The sequence below is a fragment of the Halichoerus grypus genome, chromosome 13, assembly GCF_964656455.1.
Source record: "Halichoerus grypus chromosome 13, mHalGry1.hap1.1, whole genome shotgun sequence".
Lineage (NCBI taxonomy): Eukaryota > Metazoa > Chordata > Mammalia > Carnivora > Phocidae > Halichoerus > Halichoerus grypus.
In genome coordinates, this window is record NC_135724.1 from 46,278,529 (window position 1) to 46,299,209 (window position 20,681).

Genomic DNA, 20,681 nt, shown 5'->3' on the forward strand with positions numbered 1-20,681 from the left:
TCTTATAAGAAGTAGCTGTGGCCTAGGTCAAAGAGGTTGTTGCCTGTTTTCTCCTCTAGGATTTTGTTAGTTTGCTGTCTCATATTTAGGTCTTTAATCTATTTAGAATTTATTTTTTGTATGGTGTAAGAAAGTGGTCCAGTTTCATTCTTCTGCATGTGGCTGTCCAGTTTTCCCAACACCATTTGTTGAAGAAACGATCTTTTTTCCATTGGGTATTCTTTCCTGCTTTGTCAAAGATGAGTTGACCATCGAGTTGAGGGTCCATTTCTGGATTCTCTATTCTGTTCCATTGATCTGTTGTCTGTGTTTGTGCCAGTACCATACTGTCTTGATGATGACAGCTTTGTAATTCATCTTGAAGTCCAAAATAGTGATTCCTACAGCTTTGGTTTTCTTTTTCAACATTACTTTGACTATTCAGGGTCTTTTCTGGTTCCATACAAATTTTAGGATTGATTGTTCCAGCTCTATGAAAAATGCTGATGGTATATTGATAGGAATTGCATTGAATGTGTAGTAGATTGCTTTGGGTAGCATAGACATTTTAACTATTTTTCCAATCCATGGGCATGGAATGTTTTTCCATTTCTTTGTGTCTTCTTCAATTTCTTTCATAAGTGCTCTATAGTTTTCAGCATACAGATCTTTTACCTCTTTGGTTAGCTTTATTCCTAGGTGTCTTAAGGTTTTAGGTGCAGTTGTAAATGGGATTGATTCCTTGATTTCTCTTTCCGCTGCTTCATTATTGGTATATAGAAATGCAACAGATTTCTGTACATTGATTTTATATCCTGTGACTTTGCTGAATTCATGAATCAGTTCTACCAATTTTTTGATGGTCTTTTGGGTTTTCTACACAGAGTATCGTGTCATCTGCGAATAGTCAAAGTTTGACTTCTTCCTTGCCAATTTGGATGCCTTTTATTTCTTTTTGTTGTCTGATTGCTGAGGGTAGGACTTTCGGTACTATGTTGAACAACAGTGGTGAGAGTGGACACCTGTGTCGTGTTTATGACCATAGAGGAAAAGCTGTCAGTTTTTCCCCATTGAGGATGATATTAGCTATAGGTCTTTTGTATATGGCCTTTATGATGTCGAGGTATGCTGCTTCTATCCCTGCTTTCTTGAGGGTTTTTATCAAGAAAGGATGCTGTATTTTGTCACATGCTTTATCTGCATCTATTGAGAGGATCCTCTTGTATGGTTCTTAGCCTTTCTTTTATTAATTTGATGTATCATATTGGTTGTTTTGCAGAAATTGAACCACCCCTGAAGCCCAGGAATAAATTCTACTTGATCATGGTGAATAATCCTTTTAATGTACTGTTAAATTTGATTAGCTAGTATCTTGTTGAGAATTTTTGCATCCATGTTTATTGGGGATATTGGTCTGTAATTCTCCTTTTTAGTGGGGTCTTTGTCTGGTTTTGGAATCAAGGTAATGCTGGCCTCATGGAATGAGTTTGGAAGTTATCCTTCCATTTCTGTTTTTTTGGAACAGTTTCAGAAGAATAGGTATTAATTCTTCTTTAAATGTTTGGTAGAATTCCCCTGGGAAGCCATCCGGCCCTGGACTCTTGCTTGTCGAGAGATTTTTGATAATTGATTTAATTTCTTTGCTGGTTATGGGTCTGCCCAAATTTTCTATTTCTTCCCATTTCAGTTTTGGTAGTTTATATGTTTCTAGGAATTTATCCATTTCTTGCAGATTGCCCAATTTGTTGGCATATAATTGCTCATAATATTCTCTCATAATTGTTTGTATTTCTCCAGTGTTGGTTGTGATTGCTCCTCTTTCATTTATGATTTTATTTATTTGAGTCCTTTCTCTTTTTGATAAGTCTGGCTAGGGGTTTATCAGTCTTATTCTTTCACAGAACCACCTCCTAGTTTCATTGATCTGTTCTACTATTTTTTTAAATTTCTGTATCACTTATTTCTGCTCTGATCTTAGTTATTTCCCTTCTTCTGCTGGTTTTAGGCTTTATTTGCTGTTCTTTTTCCAGCTCCTTTAGGTGTAAGGTTAGGTTGTGTATTTGAGACTTTTCTTGCTCCTTGAGGAAGGCTTATATTGCTATGTACTTCCCTCTTGTGACCGCCTTTGCTGCATCCCATAGGCTTTAGACTGTCGTGTTTTCATTTTCATTTGCTTCCATGTATTTTTTAAATTTCTCTTTTAATTTCCTGGTTAACCCATTCCATTATTTAGTAGGACGTTCTTTAACCTCCCTGTATTTGCAGTCTTTCCAAATTTTTTCTTATGATTGACTTCAAGTTTCATAGCGTCGTGGTCTGAAAATATGCATGGTATGATGTCAGTCTTTTTGTACTGGTTAGACCTTTGCTTTTCATTATTTCCTCTGCCTGGAACTCTTATTCCAGATATCTACAGTACTTGCTCCCTCACTTCATTCTTCTGCTCAGAAGGACCTTCATTGTATCAGTTTTTATCCCCTCCCCTTTTTTTGCCCTTAAAAAAAAAAAGCATCTTTCACATAATATTCATTTGTTTGTTGATCTCCTACAATTAGAATGCAGGCTAGAATGCAGTGAGGGTGGGATTTTATTTAGTTCACTGATATATTCCCAGCCTCCAGGATAGTGCTTAACAAAGAAAGGGGTGCTCGATAAATATTTGTTGAACAAGTTAATGAGTACTACCAAATGGTATGTCAGGAGGGTTACAGAAATTAAGAGAGGCTGCTAACTGCTTGAGAATGTTGGACAAAGCATTACATTTGAGGAGTGTTTTGAAGAGTCAGTAAGGAGTTCTCCAGACAGATGTGACAGGGTAGAATATTCTTTGTGTAAGAGGACAGCACATGCGAAGATAAAGAAAAATCGTTTTCAGAAACCTCATGAAATGTGGTGTGGCCAAAGCAGCGGTGAGTGTTCAGGGTGCTGAGAAGTAGTGATGAGATGAAGCCAAGAAGGTAATTTAGGACCAGCTGGTAATGAGTCTTATGATAAGTTTGTGCTGAAGAATTTGAATTTTAGCATATAGGTGGTGGGAAGCCAACAGACATAATTATTAGAGGGGCATTGGATTAGTGTTTTATAAAGATTCATGTATTTTTTTTAAGTAAACGTTGTAGAATTCTTACGATTATATTATACTAAGAATTGGGAATTCAAAGAAAATAAGATGTGGTCCCTACTCAGGAGTTCACATTCTAGTAGAGTGTGTTGTAGGAGTAAAGATTGATTCAGGGTTCTAGTGTCCTAGATGAGAGATGACAAGTTTGAATAAAAGCAATTTAAGTGAGAATGGAAGGTTTCAGTTCTCTCCCTTTATTGCTTTAGTGAACACATACCCTTCTGACCTTTGCTCAGGGGTCAGGGGCTTCCTCAGGGAAGCCTGGTGGACTTTGTTGACTTGATCACATCCCCACTTGCAGGCTCCCTGCACCATTTTCCCATAGTTGAAATTCTGTACAATTATTTGGTTTTTGTCAGCCCTGCCCATCCACCAGATAGTATGTTCCATGAGGAACTCTGCATGCCTGGCAGCTAGTATCGAGTCTGGCACGCATTAGGAGTTCATATATTTGAATGAATGAAATTTTGGGATATATTTTTAAGGCCGAAATGACTGCACTTGAAGACTAGTTGGTTGTGGAGGATAATGACATATTTAGGATCCCCATCTCTTTGGTACCGTGTTCTGCCCCCTTCTACATTCCTCGTCTTTGTGAACAGCAACAGCATCTTCCCACTGTGAAAACGACAGATGTGGAAGTCATCTTTTTCCCTTTGGCCTGTCCCTCCCCCGGTCCTCCCTGACAGTGCCTAAGTTCACCTCCCCCTCCCTTGGGCCCCAGAGACCAGGATGGTACTCATCTAACAGGTTTGGCTGCTTCTAGTCTTTGTCCCCACCAGCCATCATGTTGTCAGGTGTGGGAGGCTGAAAAATGGCCCCTCCCATGAAAAGGTTCACCTTCTAATCCTGGAAACCTGTAAACTTTTTTTGGAAAAAAAGATCTTGGCCGATGTGATTAAGGATTTTGAGATGAGGAGATGATCATAGATGATCTATCTGGGTGGGACCTGAATGTCAGCAGGATACTTCTGCCGTAGAGTGATGTGGCCACAGGCCCAGGAGTGCAGACAGGCCCAGGAGTGCAGACAGGCCCAGGAGTGCAGACAGGCCCCAGAGCTGGAAGACACAAGGAATTTATTCTTCCCTAGTGCCCCCAGACGGACGGTGGTCCTGCCAGCACTGTGCCTTTGGTCCAGTGAAGGTGAGTTTGGATTTCTGGTCTCCAAAATTATGAAGGACTAAATTTTTGTTGTTTTAAGCCACCAAGTTTGTGGTAATTGTTAGCGTGGCCAGGGGATGCTGATAGATCAGAGCTATCTATAAAGTCTAAAACTGATCTCATCACTCCCTAGAAAAACATGCCGATGACTACAGGTTAAGTCCAAACTCTGATCTGATTCACTTTAAAGCTTCAGCTCTGATGACCACATCTTTCCCCTCCGGCCACCCTCCTCTCTAGCTCTGCCGGATATTCTTTGACACACACTTGTTCTTTCAGGCTTGAGGGCTGTTTGCTATTCCCTTCGTACCTATTATTCTCTTTTTCTGAGTTAAACTGGTCTTCATCATTGCAGCCCACATGTCCTATTTGCTTGGAAATATACCCTGGTTCCCTTACAGTTGACTTCTTCAACTGTTCCCACAAACGCTCTGTATAAACATATGTTTACTTATGTGTCTTACTTATTGAACTTTGAATACCTGGAGGGAACCAGTCTTGTCTCCTTAATCTTCCTGCACTAATTTAGCAGCTAGCTCTTTACCTGGTGTGTGGTAGATACTTGGTAAATATTGATTTATTAAGTTGAAGTAACAAAATATTTTGTTTTATAACTATGGATTATTCTATAACGAGCCTTAGTTCTAGAATTATTTTCTTTGTAAAGTGAATGCATATGTGACCTTCTCAAAAATAATTTTAAGGATGTCTGCAAGACAAACTGGGAAGCTCTGTATTTAATCATCCAGAGTAGATACATGTAAGATTCCCAGTAGTTCACACTCTGTGGTTTGTGGAATTCTTCGTCTTCAATTATGTGTGCAGATTTTGCAAGTTATGGAAAACAGGAGTAGATTTAGTTGCTTGGGGACAAGCCAGTATTTTTAAGAAACTCTGTCATAAGCAACACTGTACCATTTGACTGATTTTGACCTTGGACATCATTCAGGGAGGATATGTCTAGAATGTCTCTCACTCTTGAAGCTTGCTGCCAAGGTTCTGTTTCAAGCTTTTGTCACTTCCTTAGTAAATTATTGTAGTAGCCTCTTGGCAGCCCTTTCTGGACTCATTCTGACTTTCAGTTTATAATTTATTTTAAATGTGGTTGGTTTTTATTTATTTCTTTGTGTTCTTTATATTTACTATGTTATTTTTGAATTTACACAATTGTACCTTAAAGTGAAATTAAAAGTTGGCATGGGTATTTTAAGCTTGGGTTACCTTGGGTTACTTTGGACATTTTTAGAATGTGCCTAATATGTGGGAAGCCAACAATAAAAGTATTAAATTGAATATGTGTATCTCCTGACCATTTCCTGTTACCTTAAGTAACAGGGGAAAGGTTATTTGGACCTTATCCACAGTTCTTCCACATCTTGCTTCTTTGTACTATTTGTTCTCAAGCTTGTTTTCAAAGGTCATATAAAAAAAAAGTTGATCAGGATAACATAAGAATTGTTGGCATGTTTACATTGTAAACCTCATGACCTCTTCTTTCAGCCTTTTAATAGGAAAAACTCAAAAAAGTAGGGTAGGGTTAATGATCCTCTTAATTCTGAAGTTTTTTAAAAACTACTTTATCGAGGTATGATTGACATACAAAAAGCTGTACATATTTAATGTATAAAATGTGATGAGGAATGTTTTAAAGTCACATTAACCCAGTCACAGCCAATGGTTTCCATGCTATTTGGATGAGAAAGAAGAGATTGTAAAGTGAAAGGAGTTTGTGTTCAAAATAATTCTGAGTCCTAATGTGGACAGAACTTTCAAGATCTAGGCCTTCGGAGATTTGCCACATTAAAACAGACTTTCTACTAATATTGCTGTTTTCCTTGAGAAAATAATCAGGCAGAGTTTCTACTTTAAATGCTTGTCTGTAGGCTAGGGAATTTATCTTTGAAAATACAGTCTTTGTCTTCAAAGTATTATTCTGACAGTTTTTCTATAAAATGTAATTATCAATTAAGCCACCGTCCTTTTGTGACGAGGTGGGGAATAAGCAAAAAGCCACAAATAAGGCCACATGAGGTTTTCCCTTTCTCATCATTACTGGACGTTATACCAATTTCCCTAGTTGCCCATCAGAAGTTCAGTAAATAGCATAGGGTGGTTGCATAAATTCCCTTACCAGGTTTCTCAGAGGGTGATGAAGTATCCTGAAAATTTGGGGCGACTTTACTTATTATAGAAACACATATGTTTGTAAGGGAAAATGCCTTAGGAAATAGAATGGTGAAGGGCTAACTCTGCCTGAAATCTAGCTACGTGTATCACTCAGATACATATCTTTTGCTGCGTTTGGAAATATATCTGTAGAAAAATCAAGCTGTCTTGCTTTTGTGTGGTGTTGTTTTTCAGTGGCATTGATGTGAGAGATAACAGGACCAGAATAGATTTCATGCATCCAGCAGGATAGATCTTTGGCTTGACAGGTTTTTGTGTGTTTATTTGTTAGGGTTTTGTTTCATTTTTGTTTTTATTGTGGCAGTGTGTACATAACATCAAACTTGCCATTTTTAAGTTCAGTGGCATTGAGTACGTTCACATTGTTGTGCCACCATGACCGCCTCCCATCTCCAGAGTTCTTTCATCATCCCAGACTGAAACTGAAACTCCCAGCTCCATACACAGTGAAGACTGACTCCCTGTCTCCTGCCTTGTGTGTTTCTTTTTAAAAGCACGAGTATCATGGCCTTACACTATTATAAGAGAGCTCTGTAACCACCACAGTGCAGGCATTAAGCACTCTCTCCAAGTGCTTTATGCTTTCCACCAAGACATTACTATATTGCCCATTAACATTGGATGATAGATAAGGTCTGGTTTATTTGGTATTTATATGTCTGGGCAAAACTGAAAAACCTGAAGTTTTAAGATTGAGATTTAAGATCTCAGAAGTGCTTAGATCCCTCACTGATATATTGGTACAGGGAGATTTGAAAATTACTTCTGTGGGCAGGCTTTACCTTGCTCAGTAACCTCCACAGTGGCTATGACCTTTTAGGTATTTATAGCTAAACATGTTTGAATTTAAATATATCTAGAGCTGTGGATCTCCATATGCAGTGATGCTCTGCTGAAGACAGATTAGTGTGACTAATGCTATGAAGGCAGAGTCTATTAAGAATGACCTCCTTTTGCCAATAAAGTAAGTCCAGACTCTTTCACACTGTATGTATTAGACATCTCTCTGTTGATGAGCTGTTGTTCTTAAGCAGCTGGTTAGTTTCTATCTCAAGAGCACCGTAAATCATGTTGTTGATCATGTTTCCTGCTCTACCTTTGAAGTTGGAGGACTCGGAGACAAGTCTGTGATTGACACCTAGCAGGTATCCAGAACCTCCTGGCATGCATTGGGATGCTACCTCCTTCCTTGCTTTATTTTATACTCTTGTTGTCCCACTGCCTGCCTTGCTTTTTATTTATCTTAGCTTCACACAGTCCTTTCTAGACACCTTGTCCTTTGCTCTGTAAAACTGCTGATCCCTCTATGTGGCCTACTGTCCCCATTCAGACTTCTTTTATTGTACCTAGAAAAATTTACTGAACTCAGGTGTTCACAAAACAGTACACCTCTGCTAGACCCTAGGCAGGGACCAGATCTTACTGTTCTTCGACGCCGCGGTGCCTGCTCTTGTTAAGGGAAGGGGAGGAATGAATGAAGCAGTGTCAGATACTGTGGATGTCAGTGATTCTTTAAGAATTAGAAAATGACCATTGGACTTTGCAATATTCAGGTGATTGGTGACCTTTGTTAGAGCCCTCCAGGGGAAGAGTGGGGATAGTCTGTTCCTATCAGAGGGAAGGTGGTTGGGAGGAAGGATTGGGGGAGGGGAGAGGTGGAACAACTGGGAGAAAGGGGGTAGAAGAAAGGCAGACTAGGAGGGGGCAAAGGGGGGTCAAGTTGTACCACCAGCCATGGAGGACCAGGGTCTGTCCTGCCATCTGATGGTGTATCTCTGGGGGTAAGCTTGGCGTTCAGTAGTATGGATGAAGGTAGTAGGTCTTCAGCTTACGTTTACTAAGCTCAAGTCTTGTTTTGGAAAAAGTCTCTTTGCTTCATAGGAGCTCTTAACTGCCTTACCTCTTGTTTGGTGTTTACTGTGTATCTGCTTTTTGTTAATTTTCTTTTTAGGTGAACATATGTCTTATGATTTGTAGCTCTTGAATAGCAAACACATTGTCCTGTGCATAGTGCTGTTCAATAAATGCCTGAGGTTTTTTGCTTCAGTGCTTTTTGGTTTTCATGACATCTAAATTATAAAGTACTGATGCATCTTAAATAATACTAACGAATATGGACAAAACTATTTTGTTTGACTCTTCAAATTCTTAATTTTTTTCATATGAAACCAATTTGAAAATGTAGATGTGAAAAATCCACCCCCAACTCAAGACCACTGTTGTCATCTTTGATACAGGATTTGCTTAGGCAGCTCCCACTGAAAGATGCTCTTCCCTCCACCTTCTTTTTGTGAAGATTTACCTGAGGTACCGCCTCTCCCACGTAGTCCTTCCTGATACCCATCTACTTAGCCCAGAAAATTGGTCCCCTTACTTCACTGTGCTCTCGACAGACTTTTGTTGTTTTACTGTTCTCATCTGTATGTACTTCTGAACCAGCCTGGTCTCTCTTTAAAAAAGAGTAAAGTTGTTTTTTTTTTGCTCTGTGTTTTAGAGTTGCAAAATGGTATCCTGATTATTTTTGTCTTAGCATTTTGTTAAAAGCATTTTTCGGTTTTATTAAGTTGTTTTTGTAAATGCAGTTTTAACAACTAATTTCATCTAATGGGCAGCTGTCCTTTGTTAGTGGCTATTCAGGTTGTCTTTAATTTTTTTCAATAAAAGATTGTGACTGCCTGCTAAAATTGACAATGAAAAATAAGTCTCTTTAAATTTATGTTTAAAATATCTATTTCTTTGTTAATAAGGTGTATGACTGAGCAAAGGTATATTTTTAGAAATTCCAGTAAAATTATATTTACAGAAAATAAAAATAACTTCACTGGCATTGAAAGACTTTCTCCAAGTAACTTAACACCATTCAGAGGGTCCAGAGTTCAGAGCTCAAGATGTGTTGTCCAACCTACAATCGTATTGGTCCAACAGTTGTTACTGTGGTGTTCCCTGACTTGCAGTGATTCATCTTAGGATTTTCTTTCCGACTTTATGGTGATGTGAGAGCGATATGCATCAGTAAAAAGCATACTTCGAATTTTGAATTTGGATCTTTTCCAGAGCTAGTGCTAGGCAAGGGCAGTGAGCTGCGGCTCCCAGTCAGCCACGCAGTCACGAGGGTGAACAACCGATCGGCTGGCAAGCATTCTCTACCCAGACAACCGTTCTGTTTTTCAGTATAGCATTCAGTAAATTACATGAGATATTCCACACTTTATTATAAAATAGGCTTTGTGTCAGCTGATTTTGCCCGATTGTCAGCTAATGTAAATGACTGAGCACATTTAAGGTAGGCTAGGCTAGGCTGTGATGTTGGGTAGGTTGGGTGTTTGAAATGCATTTTTGACTTAATATTTTAAACTGACGATGAGTTAATTGGGACGTAACCCCATTGTAAGTCAAGGAAGATCTGTAATCAACCTTATGTGGTAAAAATAAGGTTCCTTGATGTTGGCTAAGTTATAGAATGCTGCAGAGGGAAAAGAAAGTACTAAAAAAATTTGATTTCCTGACCAGGTTAGCTATAATATAAGCAGATGGTCAATAAATTTCGTTTAAGGAAGTTTGCTTGAATGTGTCTAAGAGTGCTTGCCTAGAGCTGAGGACAGTTGAGTGTATAGTCCTTTGCTTAAGAAGGGGAGTTAGAAGTTACCTTGAATTTGTATTTTAATAGAAATGTGGGTACAATTTAGAGTTTTTGGGAGATTGCTGCATTGAGCTGAAATATATAGAGCATTAAATGAGTCAGAAGGACCTGGGTTCAAATCCTGGTTCACCTAACTCACAAACCATGAGACCATCAGCACAGTGGTTAACCCCATAGTCCTGCCTTGCTGTCACCAAGGCACCCTGGAAGTGCTAAAAGGAGACGAAAATGTGATCATGCCTGAAAACTATAATGTGTTGTATAAAAATAAGTTGTCTTAGTATTCCCAAACAGGCAGATGGCTCTACCCAGAATACATAGCCAATTAGGAATGTGGTATTTCTATCCTAAAAATGCCTGCCTGATAATTGGATTTTATATGGACACTTTGAGCTTTAGCTCTTGAGGATTTAAATAATGTCATATCAGAAGAAGTATTTTTTGAAGTATTTTTAAATTACCTTCGCTTTTGTGTGTCTATAGTATCAGATGTAATTTAAACTTCCCACAAGTACAGCCACTATAGCTTTTTCCTTATATGTGAATTTTAGAAAATGAATGCTTTGTTGGTAAGTTATGCTTAAGATGCTTTGAGAGGGAACGTAAAAATAGAAATTTGGGGGTGGGGACTACTGAATATGATTTCTTAAAGAATTGGGTAATCTTTGGAAATCTCTTGTAATGTGTAAAATCGTTTAACTGTAAGTTTATATAAGCCTATATCTGTTTCATAAATCCACTTTAGCCTTATTGGGTGCAGGTTCTCTGAAATCCCCGAGGAGGTGGTTAACGGATGGATTGTTGAAGGACAAAGTGGGCTGCTTAAGTTTCAAAGCCTGATGCGTTAAGGGAGCTATCCATTGTTACTGCAGCCTCGCACCCAAGTTCAGTTCATTGACTATGAACTTGCTCTGCCACAGAGTCCGAGTCCGAGCGTTCCCTGAGTCGACTGGAAGCTGTGACTGCGTGCTCCTTGGAGGAGGAAGGAGAGCCCTTGAGCAGTAGAAAACACAGAATGTCAGAAGGAAAAGACTGTGGTGGTGGAGATGCTCTCTCCAACGGCATCAAAAAACACAGGTAGGATGGCCTTGAAACGGTTACCATTGCTGACTTTTTCTTATAAAATACTTCTGGTTCATGAAGAAAAGCATGCCTTCTCTTTGTTTTTCCCCCCGCTCTGTGTTTATATTGCTGTTACCACCTCAGAGAAAGGATTTAGCTTAAGTACTTTGTGCATTTAAGAGAAGAACATCATCTGTACTTATAGGAACAAAGCATACAACTTGGTGTTAGCAACCATGGTTTCGGGGAACATAAATCCTTTAGTTGACAATTTAGCTAGGCTCTTCAGAACTGGCTTTTGCAATTGATGCTGGGCTCCTCTTTTCATCATACATCTTTTATGACTCTGCCTCCCCGTGCTATTTTAGTTTCTGGTCATTTGATCTTCTTGTTGGTTTTATTAAGAGTGGATGGTAATATTGCCTGCCTGTTGATACAATTTAGTTACATTTAAACAAAGACTTTTAGTAAGCTCCAGGATTTGTTGAACAGATCCATTTTACACTGTCTAATAACATTAGTATCTTTTTATTCCCTTGATGATTTCATCCTAGAGATTGTCCCAAATTCCTGAGACCCAGCAGACACCGGAGCTCCTGGTCTCCGCGCGAGTGTGCACACACAGTGTGGCACGAGTGCCTGCTGCTACTCGTAAAATAGTTGATCAAATTACAGGTTAAGGATAGATGCTGGTGTGATTGTAAAAAGCACTTTGTGGGTAAGAACTTATTAATGGTTAATTTCTACAAGATAGTTTTTGTTTGTTTAATACTTCTAGGTTGTGTAACTCTCACTCCATTTCTGCGCCACGATTCTGGTCCCAGTTGGTCTCAATTATTGTTCTTCCAGGAAAAAATGTACATATCACTTCTCATTTATGTGTATTTGCCCCTTGCTAACAAAACGGTCTTAGTGTATGCTTATTTTGAAAACATCAGTGAGTTGCAGGTAACGAACTAATTAAAACCAGAGGGTGTCCTCTAAAAGCACTTACCGACCGAGTATACTGTGTGCAGATAATGTGGCAAGCAGTGAGTGTCTTTCCCGATTGCCTTCCGCAGTTTTTGTCAGCTCCTTTGGGAGCCCAGGGCTAATAAGTTCTTTGTAGGACATGAAATCCCTAACAGGAAACCTGGTAGGCCTACCACTCATAAGTCCTGATGGTCTGGTGAGAACACAGGTGAAATCTTTTGATGTGAGAAACCTACAAATAGCTTAAATAATTGTTAAAATAGCAGAAAGAGCCACTGTGCTTAGACACTCTCCTAGCCTAGGGCGGGAGAAGCATTTCTCTACTGCTCTTCAGGGCCCGGGAGCCCTGGTGTGTGTGCTTTCATCATAACCATAGTTACTGTGCTCTTGACAGAAATGTATTCTACTATATTTGTATATTCTGTGTTGCGTCTTAATTAGTCAAACCCAGAATGGTAAGATGAGAAAGTTAAGGTGGAATTGCTTAAAAGTGAAATCAGGGCAGGTCACTAAGAAAAACTACAAAGGAATGCAGCTCTAGGTAGTGACCTCACCAGAAAAGTTAAACTGATACGTGAGCTGCAACTTATTAAGCTTGTAAATGTGATAAAATACTCTTTAGTTATTTAAAAGAAGGCAGTTTAGGAAATTGTCAGCAGTTAGGTATATGGGGAAAACATAACAGTTTCCTATTTTAAAAAGTAATTGTTATGGTTTGGTTTTTTTTTAAAGCCCATCTTTTGCATGAAGTTCTTTCTAATCAAATAAACAGAGCATATGTCATAAATAATTTAAAAGTTTCATTTTAGAATAGGAAAGTAAGTGGAGTATTCAATGTTATCAAATCCCTCTTTCCTGTGCCCTCAATCGTATTATAAGTAATCTGCATTTATAATGGGCACTTATTGTGATAATATGAAGAGTAATTTGAATCAGTAGTAATTTTGGTGATGTTTTTAGAAAAGCAGATATAGAGGCGCCGGGGTGACTCAGTCGGTTAAGCATCTGACTCTTGATTTGGGCTCAGGTCGTGATCTCAGGGTGGTGAGATCAAGCCCCGAGTTGAGCTCCGTGTTCAGCGCAGAGTCTGCTTGTCCCTCTCCCTCTTCCACTCCCCTGCTTGTGCTCATTTGTCTCTAATTTGTGAGAGGGAGGGAGACAGCAAGCAGGGGATGGGGGGGGGGTTGAGTTGCTTTGTGGAAAATTAGCCTACACCATGCTATAGTCAGGTTTATATTTACAGGGCTTCTTATCATCTTGGCTGTGTTCCATAGGATCAGTTCTCTCCTCTTGGACTAATTTATGACATGTATTCAGAGCTCTAATCTTTTAGCTTGTTAGCAGTTTGACCCAAGTTGTTATGTTTGATAAAAATGTGGATATTTATTTCATTGTGTCTCTGGATTTGGTATAAAATATACTAATGTAGAGTAGATTAGAGTGTGAAACATTGGATCCATGTTATGATTCTGTAAATGTTATTTACTGTATTAATAGCATTAATAAATAAAAGGAGAAAAACATACCATCATCCTAATAGATAAAAAGCCAGGGGCGCCTGGGTGGCTCACTTGGTTGAGGGTTGGACTCCTGATTTCGGCTCAAGTCATGATCTCATAGGTCATGAGATAGAGCCCCATGTTGGGCTCTCTGTTCACCATGGAGTCTGCGTCAGATTCTCTCTCCCTCTGTCCCTCCCCCTGCTCGTTCTCTCTCTCTAAAAAGAAATAAAAAAGTCATTCATGATTAATAAATAACTTAGCAAACCACACATAGAAGAGAACCTCTCTGATCTAGTTAAAAGTTACAAGAAACAAATTACTTAATGAGATATTAAGCACAGTAATTATAGTATCAGGAATAAGACAAGGATGTCTGCTGTCATCTTTGCTATTCAGCATTATTCGGAGGTCATAGTCAGAGATCTAACATACCCAGGAGATTTAGAAATAAACAGAACCATAAGTATCTACAGACAAATTGGTAGAGGTGGTAAGGAAGTTTGGCAAGGTTGCTTTTATACAAAATCAGTTTCTTCCATTTCTGTGTACCATCAACAGACAAACTGCAGCTAAAACTGGGAGGGTGCATATTGAGAGTATCTATTAAAAAGTCTCATACCTAGGAATAAATCTTAGCAAAAAATGTAATATTAAAACTGACTGGGGCGCCTGGGTGGCTCGGTCGTTAGGCGTCTGCCTTCGGCTCAGGTCATGATCCCGGGTTCCTGGGATCGAGCCCAGCACTGGGCTCCCTGCTCAGCGGGAAGCCTGCTTCTCCCTCTCCCACTCCCCCTGCTTGTGTTCCCTCTCTCGCTGTGTCTCTCTCTGTCAAATAAATAAAATTAAAAAAACAAAAACAAAAAAAACCTGAAAGACCTAAAACTTATTGAGAAGGCAAATACATTGTCATAAAGATGTTTTTGCCAAATTGATCTGCAGATTCGATGTAAGTTTAATTAAAATCTCAATGCCCTTTTCCTTGGAAGTTGAAACATGGATTCTGAAATATATATTTAAGCACATAGGGCTTTGAAGAGCCAAGATAACTGCTCAAGAACCAGGTTGGGGGAAAGGAAGGCATTTGTTCTACCACATGTCAAGACTGATGGTAAATCTTTAGTGCAGGATTGTCCTGGAGGCAGACTGACCTGTAGAATGGAAGTAAAAGGTCCCAAGACCCACCCATCTAGGAAGCCTGGTGTACAAGTAGTGCTAGCGTAGCGGGTCAGCGAGGGCAAGAATGGATTGTTAGGTACATGGTACTGAGAGAGTCATTTAATGGGCACCCTCCAAAAAACCCAAAAAGGAGACAGATCCTTATTTCATATACACGAATGTTAATAAATTCTACATGAACCAAACACTTAAATGTGAAAGAGTAAAACTTAAAAACTTTTGGAGGGAAACATAAAGTATCCGCAATTTTGAAATAGGGAAAAATTTTGTACAACAGAAATGTGATAGGGACTAAATTTATATCTGATTCAGTTAATGTATTTATATTGATATATTCACTTGAATAAAGCTTTCTATTCTTTAGTAAATGTGGCTACAAATCACAAAGGTTTATTTTGCTGAAATGGCAGATTAGGACCAGATGATCACTTCGTTTACCCTTTATTTATCCTTCGTGACTGCTTTTAGAATTGAATTATTAGGTCGCCAGATAACAGCTGTCTTCTATTTAGAAGAAGTCATACAAAGAATATACTGTCAAGTTGAAGTCAAACCCTTAAAGAGATTGAGAATACAAGCTAAGACAATAACTTCCAAGACTGAGAAAATGTTGTTAGTGATAAAAAAATTATTCAACTTTGAATACATCTAATCACTAGAATAAAACTAGAAATCTCCTGCAGATACAGGACAGATTATCTGCTTTTAGACTTGATTAGGTCAGGGCACAGCGTTAGTAACAAGTCACCCCCCTCACCCCCAGATGTCCTCTGGTGCCCTGCACAGGAGAAAATACTCTGTCAGGAAATGTTTGGGGTAACTCCCTATTGTCATGTAGTGATCAGGGTCACATTAGCAGGAGTCCAGATACATCTCTGATTTTCAAAAGACCCAAGAGTCATGGAAGAAAGAGCAAGAGCCTGCCCAGGATTACCCAGATTTGTGGTAGGGCCTGTCGGCTGGAGGGACCAGTGGTTCCAAGGACACGGTGAATCTACACTCTCAGCCTTCTCTTTGTCCCAGAGTACTTATTTACTCTGGAAAGTAGAGAGCTATAATTTTTTTTTTTAATTAAAAAATTTACAATGTAGTATCACTAAAACACACAGAACTACTGTGGGGCCTACCTTTTTAACAAGCTGGATACAAGCCTGTCTCAGCAGCCTGAGAGAGCAGAGTGCTAGAGATGGAGAAGAGCGAGAAACTCCAGGAGAAGCAATAGAGAAGGAGGATGCTTGACCTTCAAAGAGAAGTCGAATTTGGGCCAGGGTACTGCTGAGTGCTCGGTAGGGGGACCTGGCAGTCCTGGAGCTGCAGCTGGCTACTGGGGGGGTGGGGAGTGGGGCAGTGGAGAGCAGACCCCTGGGACAGATCGGCAGGTTGGATGCCCCACAGGCCACTCCGACTACATGGGACACCCACCTCTCCAACAAAAACACCTTCGGGGATTCCTGGACCAGTAAGAACTCGGCAAGTGGGGGCTAGACACCCAACAAAAAGGGTTCAAATGTAGAAAGCTTATCTAGAACTAACAAGCTGTTAGGCCAGGGAGTCACTTGGGGTATCTTAGAAAGGAGAAGGCAAAGACCAGTGGGGGTCTAGATTCATGATAATTACCTCCCTAAAACTTATTGCCAGAAATTACTCTCAGAAAGCTGAGACATCTTTTCACAGAATTCGCCTCTTTCAGCCCTAGTTTAAAAAGCAGATAGAGGAGTTGTTCTTTTAAAAGCAGGTGCTGAGGCTCACAGGGCCACCTCCTTGCCCTGACCCCTAAAACACCTCTTTTGGGCTTGGGGCTCTTTAAATAACACTGTTGGAAAAACAAAATCTTTCCAGTTGTAGCATTCTGTAAGCAACTGATAGTGAGATACACTTTTAACCTGACTCTAAGGGCTCTTTCAAATCTGTTCTAGATCAGTGATTTTTTGTGAGCAGATGAGAGTAGTTTTCTAGGGCAGCCATAATCTGCAAAGCTAGGCTTGAGTGAGCAAAAGAACAAATAGCTAATGGTTTGTGTTTTTTGCCTTGGATATGAAGAAGAGTAAAGAATACGTTTTCTGGGGATGCCTGGGTGGCTCGGTTGGGCATCTGCCTTCAGCTCAGGTCATGATCCCAGGGTTCTGGGATTGAGTCCCGCATCTGGCTCCTTGCTTGGTGGGGAGCCTGCTTCTCCCTCTGCCTGCCGCCACCCCCCACCCCACCCCTGCTTGTGTACGTGCGCTCTCGCACATGCTCTCTCACTCTCTGACAAATAAATAAAATCTTAAAAAAAAAATACGTTTTCCAGCACATAATCCCATTTTAGAAACTATTGGAGTTTTCAAACCCACATGCAAGTAGAATCATATAATGAACCCCTCATATCCATCATTTATCTTTGGTGTCTATCATGTGCCCCACTTTGTTTCATCTCCAGACTCCCCCCACCTCCTCTACTTTAAGAAATTATCTTAAAAATTATACCAAATCCAAAATATAGTTTAATCTTTAGTTTGAATCTTTAAAACATTGGGACTCTTATTTTCTAAAACCAGTACCATTATGATACCTAAAAAACCAGCGTCTTTAATATCATCAGTTAGTATTTATTTTTTCCTGATTGTCTCATAAATGCCACTTAGTAATTAGATCTAAAATGTCATTTAATAAGACAAATCCAGAAGATCCACATAATGCCTTTGGTTTATATGTATCTTCAATCTCTTTTAATCTCTAGACTTCTTCCCCTCTTCCTCATTTTTTTCTTGCCAGTTATTTACAGAAGAAACCTGGTCATTTGTACTGTAGAGTAACCCACAATTTGGATATTGCCTGTTGCATTCCCATGGTGTCACTTAACATATTCTTTTACTCCTGAATTGTCTATAAACAGATGGTTATATATAGAGGCTCAGCCAGATTTAGGTTTGAATTGTTTGGCATAAAGTGCTTCATAGGTGGACCTGCTGTTACGTCCATCGGGAGCACACTCTGTCTGGTTTTCCTTTTTATAACATTGAGATTGATTTCCTGGGGTGTCAGGCATTGTCAGTCTGACACATCCATGATAAAGTTGTCCAACAGCCTTGAACCTAATGATTTTTAGCAGCCACTGTTGATCAGTGTCTACATCCTTGTTTTATTAGGGTCTGCTAAATGGTTGTATTATATTTCTATCATTCCTTCTACTTAGGTAGAACCATTTTGTAAAGAAAAAACTTCCCATTATCTCTTTTCAGAATATGCTGGTTCTCTACCATCCTCCAGAGGTGATATGTGAAAGTGTGGATTGGGTTGCATAAATCTCTTGTGGCTATTTTTCCCATCTTTGGTCAGAGGGAGCCCCTCGGTGTCCTTGTGACAGGACCCCAGTTATAATTTATTTTTTTTTAGGGATAATTTTAATACAGTAAGTCAGTTGTCTCTGACCACTGCTTTGCTTTCTGATACAAAGAGATGTTTCAGGCTTATTTAGTATGCTTCCTGCCCCATATCTAGAGTTGGCTTTTTCTCTAAGGAGCCACATTTCATTTTAGTGGGAAATAATATTTAGCTATAATAATTCCTGTAGTAAGAATGTTCTGTACTACTGGGTTGGCCAGTAGTTCTCAGTCCTTTTCATTGGAGAGGGGTGGGCCCCTGCCCCTTGTAAGGAAAAGTGCTTCATGAATTCATACCAATGTATTTCCAGTTAAAATTTTAGATTCTAGGGTTTTCCTTCTAATTCCTTTGATTTTATTTGCAATGTATGGTTCCCAATGACATTTATATAATATATAATTACCTATTTGCTTTAGTATGTTAGTTTCTTTCTCACACACACACATGTAGAAATACTGTTACTAACAATGTGGTTGCTGAAAAGAATTTCAGATTTCTTTATAGTTCCTTTTAATATATTCCTTCTGGATGTACAGTCAGTGTTGTGTTTGAAGGTCACTTTCTGTGTGGTTAAACTACTAACTTGTTACACAGATAGGTTCATTTGTTTCATATGCTTTCAGGTTTTAGAGATTCCCTTTTGACTTAGGTTTTTTAGAGTTAAGTGAAATATTTACATGATTTCAAAGTCAAAATACAAAACAAGGTATGTTTAGAAAAATCTAGTTTCTGTCCTCCCCCTAAATGTAATCATTACAGTCTCCTAATTAGTTTTTAATATAAACAGTGTTAAGATATGTTCATATTCGGGGCGCCTGGATGGCTCAGTTGGTTAAGCGACTGCCTTCGGCTCAGGTCGTGATCCTGGAGTTCCGGGATCGAGCCCCGTATCAGGCTCCCTGCTCGGCGGGGAGTCTGCTTCTCCCTCTGACTCTCCTCCCTCTCATGCTCTCTGTCTCTCATTCTCTCTCTCTCAAATAAATAAATAAAATCTTTAAAAAAAAAAAGATATGTTCATATTCATTTTTTTAATTATAAAAGATACTGTACAACTTGGGTTTTTTTTTTTTCACTCAACATATGCTAATTTCAATTCTTTTGGTCTCACAATCCTTGATATTAATCAGTTGGGTTATTTTTCTACAATACTTAAAAATTGCATATGTGTATGTGCCTACACATGCATATTTCGAGTAGAGATGATTCTCTTTAAAATTTTTAATTGGTGATACATGCATGTGCTTCAAAGTTCAGAAACGTAATCGGGCATATTTCATAAATTTTAACTCTCACTTTTTAAGCTAGCCATGCCCCTTCCTTTCCCCAAATGAAATCATTATTGCATTTAATATTTTTTCTTCATACATACAGTTCTTGACCCTGCTTTTAAAAATATATATATATAGTTATGCAACAAATGTATTTTGTTGAATAATTGCCCCTATTCTATTCAAGATGCTGAGGTTACAAAAATGAACAAAGTCCTTGTTCCTATAGAGTGTCCCTTTCTGAACGGAGGGAGGTTTAACATCCTTTTGTGTATTTAAGGTCTATTTGTATTTCTTTTTCTGTGAATTGCTCATATCCTTTGCCCATTTTTCTACAGGAATGTTAAACTCACCAATTTTCAGTGCTCTATAGTATCATTGGAGAAACTAGCTTTTAAATGTAACATGGGCTGAAAATATTTTTTTCCAGGTTTGCCAACAGGAAAGATAATTCTTAGAATTTTTAATTCCTAACACGTAGTGGAAAGTACATTTACTAAAACTGTTTAATAAATGACACTGCTAATCCTATTTTTGTTTCTGAATTTTACATACATATGTATATATGCTCTTCGAAAAAATATTTAAGTGAATTAGAACAATGTAGTTATTAATTGCTACCTGGGTTTGAATCCCATATCTACCACTTTTCTGACCTAAGCAAGTTATAATTTTTTTTGAAACTCAACTTCCTTATCTGTAAAATGGATGTAATAATAGGGCCTACCTTATTGGCTTATGATAATTAAAGAGATAATCTGTGTAAAGCACTCATAGTGATCTTTGTCTAATTAAGTGTCAGGTACAGGTAAAGTAGAAAACTGATAAACCCTCGGCAAAAACAGGTGGAGGGAGTTGTTTTCTTCCTTTCTTTTAACTTAAAAGGTCTTTGGATGAATTTTAGAAGTTTAAATTGTCCTTTAAACTGAAATTTGGGAAAGAGGTAGCTGAAATGAAAGTGTTGATCTTGGAATAACATAGTTACCTTTAATAAATGTGAAATAAGGAAAATTGTTCCACATTTAACTCTTCTGTGGTTGATTTCAATCATTTTATAACAATACAGTTAAATTGAAATATGGCTTTTCTTTCTGTTGCTAGAAGAAAGGCTACCTGGCCTCCACAAAGCTGGTTGTAAACTTACATTGTCAGAAGTGTAAGCAAGAGGTGACTGGAGGCTTAAAGCTCTGTTATTCATTCCTTGGTCCCTGGAGATTACTTTCCCCATACAGAGGTCTCATTACTTCTC

General features: G+C 38.8%; 1 protein-coding gene across 8 annotated transcripts in view; it reads left to right on the forward strand.

Annotated features, from left to right (window-relative positions):
- OSBPL1A (oxysterol binding protein like 1A) overlaps positions 1-20,681 on the forward strand; it is a 220,197-nt gene that overhangs the window by 137,113 nt on the left and 62,403 nt on the right. For 7 of the 8 annotated variants that reach the window (XM_078060491.1, XM_078060494.1, XM_078060493.1 and 4 more), the window contains one exon: positions 11,010-11,166. In XM_078060491.1, the coding sequence (XP_077916617.1) occupies positions 11,010-11,166 (157 nt within the window). Of the gene's footprint in view, positions 1-10,536; positions 10,659-11,009; positions 11,167-20,681 lie in introns of those variants that run through there. The other variant, XM_078060498.1, reaches the window with a different exon arrangement.